The sequence below is a fragment of the Carettochelys insculpta genome, chromosome 3 (assembly GCF_033958435.1).
Source record: "Carettochelys insculpta isolate YL-2023 chromosome 3, ASM3395843v1, whole genome shotgun sequence".
Classification (NCBI taxonomy): Eukaryota; Metazoa; Chordata; order Testudines; family Carettochelyidae; genus Carettochelys; species Carettochelys insculpta.
In genome coordinates this window covers 69,146,140-69,159,330 of record NC_134139.1, presented here as the reverse complement: position 1 = coordinate 69,159,330, position 13,191 = coordinate 69,146,140, and the positions used below count along the sequence as shown (strand labels likewise).

General features: G+C 46.9%; 1 protein-coding gene across 2 annotated transcripts in view; it reads right to left on the bottom strand.

The window, feature by feature from the left end:
* Positions 1–13,191, bottom strand: part of PLD5 (phospholipase D family member 5) — a 331,439-nt gene that overhangs the window by 59,858 nt on the left and 258,390 nt on the right. For both annotated transcript variants that reach the window (XM_074988635.1, XM_074988633.1), the window contains one exon: positions 9,213–9,340. In XM_074988635.1, coding sequence (XP_074844736.1) covers positions 9,213–9,340 — 128 coding nt within the window. The remainder of the gene's footprint in view (positions 1–9,212; positions 9,341–13,191) is intronic.

Genomic DNA, 13,191 nt, shown 5'->3' with positions numbered 1-13,191 from the left:
GCTGTGGGGAGGGGACAGGGAGTTGGCTGAGTATCAGCACCTCTTTTTTTTAAAAAAAAACAAAAACAAAAACGGTACTGGTTATGAGCAACTGAAAACTAGGGGAAGCTTCAGGCAGCTTTGACATATTTGTCCTACCTGCCACCCCACCTTAATTTCAGCTAGTTTTTCAGAGGACTTTACCCCTGCCATGGGTGGCTAGTTTTAGGATAAGTGTGATTTAGTTTTAGGTTTAGGGTTAAAAATGAAGCTGGAGGTGAGATTCAGACAAGAATCAAAATTATGGTGGGAAAGACATTAGTTAAATCACTGCAGCTTTACGTGTTGATCCATAATTAATGCACACAGTTACACAATATGCCTTCCAGGTATAAATCCCCCTGCAAGCAAATAGACTAAACTCTTATAATCTTTATCAATGACAGCAAGGGTGCATCTACACGACGAATTAAATCTGAAGATAACTTCGAAGTTAGGCACTACTTCCAAGTAGCCTTCAGAGAGTCTACACACGTTTTCCCTTACTTCCAAGTTAACTTCAAAGTAAGGGAACCCAACTTTGAAGTCCTTACTCCTTTCCTGGGAATGGAGTAGTGCCCTACTTCGAAGTTTAACTTTGAAGTAGGGTGTGTGTAGACACTCAACTTCGAAGTCTGTTACGTTAAAGTTGAACTTCAAAGTAAGCAACTTTGAAGTTATTTTTGTAGTGTAGACATGGCTCAAGAGTTGAAAGATGGCAACAAAGCTCAGTAAGGTTATGCATAGGATTGATATCTACTGTCCTGGACTTTGAAAACATGGCTAACAATTCTCCACAAAGTTGATGTAAAAATGAATCTACCACAATGGCTCATTTAAGATGAACACCTGATGCTGATTGCCAAGTGACCATTCACAATTAATTTATTATTTCAGTGTTAGGCTCTGTCTCACAAGATACAAAGAATGCTAACACACTTGTTTCACAGACACAGAATGGCAACAAAATCCAGCTATAAATTGGACTAGCCAGGACCCTTAATTGTTGCATTCAGTGCTGCAGTTATATACCCCATGTTAAGTACCCTGTATTACCATGCAACACAAGCATGCTTCTATATCTGATCTATTGGTCTGCGGGTAGGGAAGACTTGGGAACAGTAAAGATTCTGTAATTACAGTAAGCCCTTGATTTACATGGAGGTTGTGTCTTGGGCAACCTCCAAGTCCCTCGAATTTTGCCTAAATGGGCTGGGGGGGGCATTGGGGAGATCCACGGAATTCCCCTGGCTGGGGCAGCGGTCAGCTGGGGGAACTGTGGGGGGCCAGCCATGGGGCTCCGGCTTCTCCTCAAGCAGCTGTGTGACCACTGGGATCTCTCAGCTGGGGGAGCCACAGGCTGTGTGTGGGGGGGAGCAGTTTCAGTTTACACTAAACTCAGGTTAATGCAAGTTAAGTGCAAATCTAAATTGCACTTCTTGAGGATTTACTGTATGGCCCTGATGACAATAATGGCATATGTTTGCTCAACAGCAGGAGGCAATGGAATGAAAGGATCTTTGTGGCCTCTGACTAGTAACTCAATTTACAAGATGCATTTATTCACTCAGGCTGTTGTAGAGGGTGGTGTTAGAGCTGCAAAGGAAGAAGGAATTATGAGGTTTGGTGCTGCTCTGCAAAAATGTACCTATTTGTCACTTGTGTCAGAGGTGCTTGTCCATTTAAGTAGGTATCCCTTTTTACTGATGTAAAAGCCAAACACAAAGTAATTTCTCTGAATGTCTATTCCACACCTATAAAATAGGAGTAAACAATACTTTCCCACCTCTTGAGAGTGGTGTCAGGACAAATTAATGAATATTTATGAGGTGCTCAGAAACCATAGTAATTAATTAGGTAGGTAGATAATAATTCCAACTGGGGATCGAAGACATGCGACTTTAAAATAAGTTCTTTCCACTCAAACAGAAGTACAATATATGCAGATGGAATCATATTACAGCAAACCCTCAAAATGCAAGATTTCGAGTTGCACTTAACTCGCATTAACGTGAGTTAAGAGCAACTCAAAATTCTGCTCCTCTTGGCCCTGGTTCAACCACCCCTCAGCCCAGCTCACCACCCACCCACCCAGCTCTGGGTCGACCCCCCACGCGGTCCTGGGTCAAACCCACCCCCAGTTCAAACCCCCCATGCGCAGTTCTGGTTCAATCTTCCCAGCCCCACTTCAAACCCCCCATGCATAGCTCCAGTTCAACCCTTTGCCAGCTCTAGTTCAAACCCCCCATGTGTGGATCCAGCTCATCCACCCCAGCCCCACTTCAAACTCCCCCACACATAGCAGCTCCGGCTCAATCCTCACCCCACCCCTGGATTAAACCCCCAGCAGCCTGGCTCTGGCTCCAGCTCACCCCCCTGCGCACGGATCTGGCTCAACTCCACCTCCTGCAGCCCTAATCCACCCCAGGCTTAAACCTCCTGCCCTTCCCATGGCCCCAACCCACCGCCAGGTTTAACCACCCCCAGCTGCCCTCCCCCAAACCCCAGGACTTACCTTGCGAAAGGAGCTCCAGGTGCTCCTGCTACTTCCCCAGCTGCAGAACATGTGTTCCACTGGGGAAAAAGACACCTCCCCGACTCACATGAAATTCAAGTTAAGCAAGGGAGCACAGTAACAGAACCCTCGCATAACTCAAGGGGCTGCTGGATGTAACACTTTTAAATGTTTTCTAAACCAAGTACTCTACATGGTCACAATTCTCATATTCATGACTATATTTCACTCCTACTGATTTGATTGAGGCAGAGTAAGAATTAAAGTCCTGGGCTGTTAAATATATATAAAGAAACATACCTTCAATCCACATTTTGAAAGGAAAATCTATATTTGCAAGCAGAAGACTACAGAACTCAGATCTACCACCCTCTAGATTGTTACACAAGCTAATGTTTATCATTAACTGCTGCTTCACCAGAAGCCAAAACACCAAGGGCTGGTTCTGGGTAATGTTCTCTCTTTAAGTTGAGCACTTGGGTCGCCACCCAGTAGAGAATCAGGTGCCACCCAGCTTTTTAGCAGAGTGCCCAAAGCCAATCAGAGCTGACAGTGCATGTTTCTATTGGTGATGCACATCCTCACATGCATCACCATGTACGGAAAAATCAGAGGGAACATTGGTTTTGCTCAACATCTTATTAATGACCTGGGTGAGAGGATGGCCTGTCCCTCACCAAGTCTGTAGATGACACTGAGTCAGAAGGAGTGGCAGATATGCTGGAGGGTAGAGGTAGTTCCAGAGTGACCTAGACCAGGGGTGGCCAATCTTTTTTCATTTCATAATATCACAGAATCATAGAACAATAGAGCTGGAAGAGACCTAAAAAAGCCATCAAGTCCAGCCCCCTGCCCTAGGCAGGACCCAACCCATCAGATCAGCCCAGCCAGGGCTTTGTCGAGGTGAGACATAAACATCTCCAGGGATGGAGAATCCACTACTTCGCTGGGTAGACCATTCCAATGCTTCACCACCCTTCTAGTGAAAAAGTTTTTCCTAATGCTCAACCTGGACATTCCCAACCGCAACTTGAGACCATTGTTCCATGTTCTGCCATCCATGACCACTGTGAACAGCCTCTCTCCAGCCTCTTTGCAATCTCCCTTCAGTAAGTTGAAGGCTGTTATCAAGTCCCCCTTCAGTCTTCTCTTCTGCAGACTAAACAGTCCCAATTCCCTCAACCTTCCTTCATAGGTCATATGCTCCAGCCCTCTAATTATTTTGGTTGCCCTCCACTGGACCCTCTCCAGTGTATCCATATCCTTCCTATAACTGGGAACCCAGAAATGGATATAGTAGTCCAGATGCGGCCTCACCAAAGCCGCATAAAGAGGAACAATCACTACTCTGGATCTACTGGCAATGCTCATCTTGATGCAACCTAATATGCCATTAACCTTCTTGGCTACAATGGCACACTGTTGACTCATGCCCAGCTTCTCGTCCACTACAACTCCTGGGTCCTTTTCTGCACAACTACTACTAAGCTAGTCGGACCCCAGCCTGTAACAATGCTTGGGATTCCTCCAGCCCAAGTGCAGGACTCTGCACGTATCCTTATTGAACCTCATCAGATTTCTTGCACACCAGTCTTCCAATTTGTCTAAGTCAGTCTGGACCCTATCCCTACCCTCCAAAGTATCTACCTCTCCCCCTAGCTTAGTGTCATCCGCAAACTTGCTGAGGGTGATATCCAACCCCTCCTCCAGGTCATTCATAAATATGCTGAACAGAACAGGACCCAGAACTGCCCCTTGGGGCACCCCACTCGAAACCGACCGTCATCCCAACATCGAGCTGTTGATCACTATTCACTGGGCCCGACCATCTAGCCAGCTTTCTTTCCATCTTACCATCCATTTATCCAATTCACATTCCTTTAACTTGCTGGCAAGAATATGGTGGGAGACCATATCAAAAGCTCTGCTGAAGTCAAGATAAATCACATCCATTGATTTTCCCCTATCCACAGATAGGGGCCACGCAGCATTTTTTTACATGTTCTAGAGGCCAAACTCAAAATAGCCCTAAGCCTCCCCCTTCTCTCACAGGCTTAATACTTTTCATCTCCAAACCACCCCCACACTCCCAGGCTTAACCCCTCACAGCCCTAAAACACCCCCCCAGACTTAACTCCTCTCATCTCCAAACTGCCCCCACACTCCCAGACTTAACTCCTCACAGCCCCCAACTGTCACACACCCCCAGGCTTACACCCCTCACAACCCCAAACCCAGGATTAACTTACTTCACACATCGGAGGGGTAGCCGTGTTAGTCTGGATCTGTAACAGCAACGAAGGGTCCTGTGGCACCTTATAGACTAACAGAAAAGTTTTGAGCTCAAAACTTTTCTGTTAGTCTATAAGGTGCCACAGGACCCTTCGTTGCTGTTACCTCACACAGGAGCTACACATGCTGCCACTCTCCAGCTGATCCTTCACTGGACCACTGCCTCCTCACCAGAGCTGCACGACTACCCCCAGCCCTCTTACTCCCTTCCTCCCCTTACAGCTGCTTCACAGAAATAATGGGAGTCAATTTAATTGGTTGAACAGCTGGATTCCTACTCCATCCGTTAAACCAATTAAATTGAATTCTACTCTTTTGGTGCAGCAGGATGGGGCTCCAGAGTAGAAGTGAGCGGTGGCAGCAGCAGGAGTCACAAATGGCTCCTTAAAGAGACACATGTGGCTTGGAGCCCAACCAGCTTTCAAAATGGCATCACTGCCAGCTCCTAGGGCAGAATGAAAAGGCTCTGCAGGCTGGATTCTGGGTTGTGGGGACACGTGTTCGCCACTCCAGTCTAGACAAATTAGATGACTGGACCAAAATAAATCTGATGAGGTTCAACAAAGACAAGTGCAGAGTCCTGCACTGGGGATGGAAGAATCTCAAGAACTTCTGAAAGCTGAGGACCAATTGGCTAAGCAGCAGCTCTGCAGGAAAGGACTGGATGTTACAGTGGATGAGAAGCTGGATATGAAACAACAGTGTGCTCTTGTAGCCAAGAAAGCTAAGGGCATATTGGTGTGCCTTAGTAGGAGCATTATCATATCTATGGAAGTGATTATTCCTCTTTCTTATGTATTGGAGAGGTCACATGTGGAGTACTGCATCCAATTATAGGCCCCCCACCACAGAAGGGATGTGGGAGCATTTGAGAGATTCAGCAATGAGGAACAAAAATGGCTGGAGCTGAAGTGCATGACTTAAGAGAAGAGGCTGGGTGATTTGGGCTTATTTAGTCTACAGAAGGGAAGAGTGAAGGGGGATTTAATAGCAGCTTTCAACTACCTAAAGGGAGGTTGCAAAGAGGTTGGAGAGAGTGACAGTCAGTAGGGACAGACGACAGAATGAGGAGCAATGGTCTCAAATTGCAGTGGGTAGGGTCTAGGTTCAATTATAGGAAAAACTATTTCACTGAGGCTGCGTCTACACGTGCACGCTACTTCGAAGTAGCGGCAGTAACTTCGAAATAGCGCCCGTCACGTCTACACGTGTTGGGCGCTATTTCGAAGTTGAAATCGACGTTAGGCGGCGAGACGTCGAAGTCGCTAACCCCATGAGCGGATGGGAATAGCGCCCTACTTCGACGTTCAACATCGAAGTAGGGACGTGTAGACGATCCGCGTCCCGCAACATCGAAATAGCGGGGTCCTCCATGGCGGCCATCAGCTGGGGGGTTGAGAGATACTCTCTCTCCAGCCCTTGCGGGGCTCTGTGGTCACCGTGGGCAGCAGCCCTTAGCCCAGGGCTTCTGGCTGCTGCTGCTGCAGCTGGGGGTCCGTGCTGCATATACAGGGTCTGCAACTAGTTGTTGGCTCTGTGTATCTTGCACTGTTTAATGAAAGTGTGTCTGGGAGGGGCCCTTTAAGGGAGCGACTTGCTGTTGAGTCCGCCCCGTGACCCTGTCTGCAGCTGTGCCTGGCTCCCTTATTTCGATGTGTGCTACTTTGGCGTGTAGACGTTCCCTCGCTGTGCCTATTTCGATGTTGGGCTGAGCAACGTCGAAGTTGAACATCGACGTTGCCAGCCCTGGAGGACGTGTAGACGTTATTCATCGAAATAGCCTATTTCGATGTCGCAACATCGAAATAAGCTATTTCGAAGTTGGGTGCACGTGTAGACGTAGCCTGAGGCTGTGTCTACATTTGCATTCCTTTTTTTTTTGAAAGAGACATGCTAATGAGGGAAACTGAAAATGCAAATGAGGCACAGATTTACATATCTGTACCTCACTTGCATATTCTTCTTTCAAAAGAGCTTCTTTTGAAAGCAGGAAAGCAGTATAGAAGCGGCTCTTTCGAAAGTAAACCCCATCTTCAAAAGAACCCTTCTTCCCAAAAAGATGGGGTTTACTTTCAAAAGAGCCACGTGTACACTGCTTTTCCTCTTTGGAAAGAAGAATATGCAAATGAGGTGCCAGATATGTAAATTGCATTTTCGATTTCCTTATTTGCATGCCCCTTTCAAAAGAGGCCTAAGAGGATGGTGAAGCACTGGAATGGGTTATCAATGGAGGTGGTAGATTCTCCATCCCTACAGGTTTTTAAGTCCCAGTTTGACAGAGCCATGGCTGGGATAATTTAGTTCAGACTGGTGCTGCTTTTAACACTGGGCTGGACTCGGTGACCTCCTAAAGTCTTTTCCATACGATTCTATGGTTCTTCTTTACAGTACAATACAGAAATGACGAACATGAACAACTAAGAAAAACATTCAGCTTCCTCACCTCATTTGGAACAGCTCAACAAAGTTACTCTTTCTGACAAAATTCACATAATCTCCCCAATCAATATTAGTCAAAGAGCTGATCTTTTGTTAATTCCTAAAAGAATTCCAGAAAGATGCTGGCCTCTGTTCATAAATTCTTTGTGTTTTCTTAGAATGCACAGCAGGTGGGATCCAAAAGGACAGAGGACGACATGACTGACCTAGATATATCTTCTTTTCCACATTTCACATCTCATAGGACATCCCTTTGTCTAGACTCCAATTTGTGTGTGGGCTTGCTGGTAGCCTGCCCAGCCCACTTTGCACTTCAGTAATCCCAAGCAGTATGACAGCCTATAAGGAGCTGTTCCCAACTGGCGTAAGTTATAATAGTCCCAAGGCTGCAGTCTTTACTTCATCACTACAAGTCAGGACTGCATCCTAGAAGCTAAATCTCTGGCAGATTTCTGTCACACATTTGTGATGTACTATAGTTGTTAAAAAAGGGATACAAACATTCCTTATAATGGCAAAAGTACTTCACTCTCTTGTTACTCATGTGATAGATCTATTTTTGTTCAAACACTCAATCCCTGAGATCAAAACAAGCCTGGAAAATTTCAGCATGAACTGTTTAGCCAATCTTACATACAAATATTGTTACACACTATGCCCATAATTAGTAACATATTTCCAAAGCTCTCATACAGTTAGAAAGCAAGTTGTTTTATTGTAACTCATCTATGGCCATACAGGACCTTGTGGTTTAGACCATGCCACACCATGGTTATCTATAGCTCGAGGATGACAATGGGGATAAACTCAGAGCTCTAAAAGCACAGTCCCCTATCCCTTGGCTGAAGGAAAATGTCTATTAGGTTTTAAAGTAAGACAATTACCTGTTTCCATAAGTAGGGTTCTTCAAGGTGCGTTGCTCATGCCCATTCCATATTAGGTGTATGTGATCGCCATGTGCACTGGTGCTGGAAGATTTTCTCTCAGTGATATCTATAGTGGACCTGCTCTGGAGCTCTCTGGAGTGGTGCCTCTATGATGTTGTTTAAAAAGGGGCACTGTCTGCTTCCCCCACCCTCAGATCCTTCTGGAAACTCCATCAATGTGAAGGAGGGTGGGTCATGGAATTGACGTGAGCAACATATGTCAAAGAATATCAGTAACGGACAGTAGATTTGCTGAAATGTTGGTGCCCAGAATGCCCAGAGTCCAAGCCCTTCCCCCATCCATTTCATTTGCCACAGTTTATGCCCCTTTTGGTTTTCCTCAATAGGATTTAATGTACATATTTTTAAACAATGCCTTTTTATTTCTCACCGCATTTTTCACTTGATTGTAAAGCCACAGTGACACTTTTTTTGATTCTCTTACAGTTTGCTTTTTTTTTTTCCTTTTAATTTGGGGCATGAATTTAAGTTGAGATACTATTGTGGTGTCATTGAAAAGTTTCCATGCAACTTGCAGGGGTTTCACTTTTGACACTTTACCATTTATTTTTTGTTTAATTCCCTCTCTTTTTTTTGCTCACCTTTCCGAATTAAACGCTATAATGTTAGTCTGCCGTGGTTTTTATTTTTCTCCCACCACATGGATGTTAAATTTAAGTAATTTAATATTTCCACATGGTCCAGCTCTTTCCACCTCGTGGACCAGATCCTGGCCTCCACTTAGCACGTAACTTGCTACCTTGGACACCCATTATGGAAAAATTTTATTTTCTCTTTTGAGTGCTTGTTCATGTCCATCTCATATGAGGTGACCCCCAACGTGTAACAGTGCAGGTGGCAAGGAGTTTATGGACAAGTAGATTTCTTACCCCCAAAAGGCTATATACGTAAAAATAATAAGGCCTTCAGCAAGTTATATTTTTCTGCTATGTTTTTCTTTAGTTTAGATTTTCATTAAAAGTATGAGGGATATTTGATTTTTCATTTATCAGTAAAATTACCTGTCCCAATGATCTCCAGTCTAAGCTGGCACTTCCAATATATACATGCTGTTTATCAACAATCCAGAATGACGACTGAAGGCGACCTTTGTTATAAGCAGTCATATTCATATACAGCACTTCTGCACCTAAGAGTTTAATAAGACACAACAATTAATCATTGCCCAAAAGAACAGAAGGAACAAGAAGCAGAGCAACATGTAATAGTTAGCCAATAGTTTTGTTACAGGAATGCTTGTCATTAGCTAGACACATCATAGCTTTAAAAACAATTTGCAAATATTATTTTGAAAAATATCAACTACCCTCTTATTTCAGACCTGCTCCTGTGCATGTCAATGAGCATAGACTCAGTCTACCAAATGTTCCAAATAAACATCTCAGGTGACATTTCAGCCCATTATTGTTTACTTACTTTGTCTTCTACTGTAGATCCATAGGCTTCTGACAGTGTACAACTGCCAATGTCTTTTCTGTGCAGCACACAGGCACCACAGCTACACTTAAAGATTACTACAAGAAGTCCTGCGGCACCTTACAGACTAACGGATATTTTGGACCACAAGCTTTTGTGGGCAAAGACCCGCTTCATCAGATGCATGAGTGCTTCGTCAGATGTTTCGTCACTCATGCATCTGATGAAGTGGGTCTTTGCCCACGAAAGCTTATGCTCCAAAATATCTGTTAGTCTATAAGGTGCCACAGCACTTCTTGTTGTTCTCAAAGAAGCCGACTAACATGGCTACCTCTCTGATACTTAAAGATTACTAAGGTTCTTTGTATTATGTTGTTTTTCCTAATACTGCTTTTGCTAAAACTTCTGCAGTTTTAAAGTTTCATGTCGTATGGGTTAAAATTAAAATTTTTAAGTACACAACTAAACTCACTCATTAATTTTACATCCCCAAACTAAAAAAAAAAAAAAAAAGTTATTATTTTTGCTTATGCACCAGTGTAGAACTATGTGGAGCTTTGTAAAATGCATCCGTGTTAGTAAAACAACTTGTCCCCATGTCCGAAGAATGCATTTCTAGATGACATAAGCTAAAAAGCACAGAAGGAACACTTAAAGAAAGCAACTTAAAAACTTCTCACCAAAATCTGAATAAAACTAAAGTATCTATATACTTTCGACAAACTACCAGCTGAATGTCACACAAAATTCAGGAAACTGACGAAGGCTCTTGGGTTTACAGTCCTTTTACAAACTGTCTGTGTCTACACTAAGAGAAATCTTTGAAATAGCCATGCTAATGGCCATTTCAAAGAATTCTAATGAGGTGCTGAAATGCATATTCAGCACCTCATTAGCATGCCACCAGCCACAGCACTTCAAAATTGACGCTTTTTACTATCATTTTCGAAAGCGCGTGGCTCGGTGCAGTTACGCAGGGGTCCTTTTAAAAAGGACCTGCACCTTTCAAAATCCCCTTATTCCGATCAGTGAGCAGGATAAGGGGATTTTGAAAGGTGCAAGGTTCTTTTGAAAAGAACCCCTGTGTAGCTGTGCCGAGCCGTGCGCTTTGAAAGTGGTGCTTTCGAAGCACCGGGGCCGGAAGCGTCCTAATGCTAATAAGGTGCTGAATAGTCAATTCAGCGCCTCATTAGTAATCTTCAAAATGGCCATTAGCACGGCTATTTCGAAGATTTGTGCCCTTGTAGACACACCTCAAGAGTTAATATAAAAGAAGCCGTATCTGAGGGGAATGGAGCTGTACAGATGCAGAGAATGAAGATTAGGGTTAAGAGAAACTGATCACCACCAGTGCATTGGTGGAACGCCCTTGATGTTATGTCACTAAGGGCGTACTTAAGTCAGAACATTTCCATTGCACAGGATATCCTTTGTCAATCATTGTGACCAGGTTTCATGATGCTTTGGCTGATTTTATGTATTTCCCTCTCACCTTTGCGCAGGGTGTGTACAAAACAATGAAACCCCTTCCCTGCCCCAAGAGCAGCCTCTCTCCCCATATGGAGCTTCGAGACTTCCCTTTCCCTCACCCCCTTTCAGTGGCTATAGAAGGTATCACAATCCAACATTTTTTTCTTCACAGAGGATGCAGGGAGAGAGGAAAGGGGCGCTGGGTGGAACTGGGTGGCCCCCTAGGAGGGGAAGGGGTGATGGGGAGAGAGACCAGGTCAGGATCTCACAGCTTCTGTGGCTGTTGCCTGAAGTCCAGAAAGGAGATTTACTTTCAGTTCCACCGAAGGAGAAACTTTGCACTCCCCTCTGCCTCTTAGACCCCCTCCCCTCCAGTTTACACTGCACCCTCTCCCCCAGGTTCTCTGCACTTCCTTCTCGGGCATTCTGGAGCTACGTCTACACGTGAAGCCTACCTTGAAGTAGCTTATTTCGACGTAGCGACATCGAAATAGGCTATTTTGATGAATAACGTCTACACGTCCTCCAGGGCTGGCAACGTCGATGTTCAACATCGACGTTGAACAGCACCACATCGAAAGAGGCGCTGCGAGGGAACGTCTACACGCCCAAGTAGCACACATCGAAATAGGGATGCCAGGCACAGCTGCAGACAGGGTCACAGGGCGGACTAGCGCTTCTGGGGCAACAGCTAGCCGCTCCTTTAAAGGGCCCCTCCCAGACACACTCAGCCTGCGCAGCACACGGTCTGCGGAGCCATAGGCACGCACACCTCGGGCGACGCAGTCATGGACCCCCAGCAGCAGCAACAGCAGCAGCAGCAGCAGCCAGAGGTCCACTCAGCCCTCCCTGCAGGAGCAGGGCTCGCCCTAATCCATGCCATGCGGGAGGCAGCTGAGCACCTCCTTGCCACACCGGAGGAGGAGCGGCCTGCAGGGGAGCTGGACTTAACCCCCAACCGTGCAGCACCCCGCCCCCCCCGCCTAACACGCCACTGCCTGGGGAGCTACCCCACCAGCACCGACTGGTGGGAGTGGCTGGTGCTTGAGGAGTAGGACGATGACCGCTGGCTCAGGAACTTCAGGATGAGCCGGCAGACATTTATGGAGCTGTGCCAGTGGTTCACCCCGGCACTCAGGCTACAGGACACTGCCATGCGGCGTGCCCTCCCTGTGGAGAAACGGGTCGGCATCGCTGTCTGGAAGCTGGCCACTCCCGACAGCTACCGATCCGTGGGACAGCAGTTTGGCGTCAGCAAGGCCACCATCGGGGCTGTCCTCATGGAGGTAAGAGGACCCACGGGGGGGGGAGGGCAGGGGGGCCCTGGCAGGGCAGGGCAGGGCAGGGCAGGGCAGGGGAGGGGAGGGCAGGGGGGCCCGGGCAGGGCAGGGCCATGCACACCCTGCTCACCCCTCATTGGTGCTCTCCCACGTGCTTTCCCTGCAGGTCGTGTGTGCCATCAACTCCATGCTCCTCCACAGGCTCGTGAGGCTGGGGGACCCAGATGCCACCATCGCGGGCTTCCCCAATTGCTTCGGGGCTCTGGATGGGACTCACATCCCCATCCGCGCCCCGCAACACAGTGGAGGACGGTACATAAATCGCAAGGGCTACCACTCAGTGGTCCTCCAGGCCTTGGTGGACAGCCGGGGCCGTTTCCAGGACGTTTATGTGGGCTGGCCTGGCAGCACCCACGACGCCCGGGTTTTCTGGAACTCGGGCCTGTGCCGCCGGCTGGAGGCGGGGACCTACATCCCCCGACGGGAGATCCCTGTGGGGGACACCACCATGCCCCTCTGCGTCATTGCAGATGTGGCATACCCCCTCCGGCCCTGGCTCATGCACCCGTACATGGGCCATCTCTCTGCCAGCCAGGAGTGCTTCAACCAGCGCCTGAACCACACGCGCCAGGTGGTGGAGCACTCATTTGGCCGCCTCAAAGGGCGCTGGAGATGTCTCCTGACCCGCTTGGATGCAGGTCCCAACAACATCCCCCAGATTGTGGGTGCCTGCTGCGCCCTACACAATCTGGTGGAGAGCAAGGGGGGGGCCTTTTTTCAGGGCTGGGCTGTGCAGCCACCCGCTGCCCCCAGT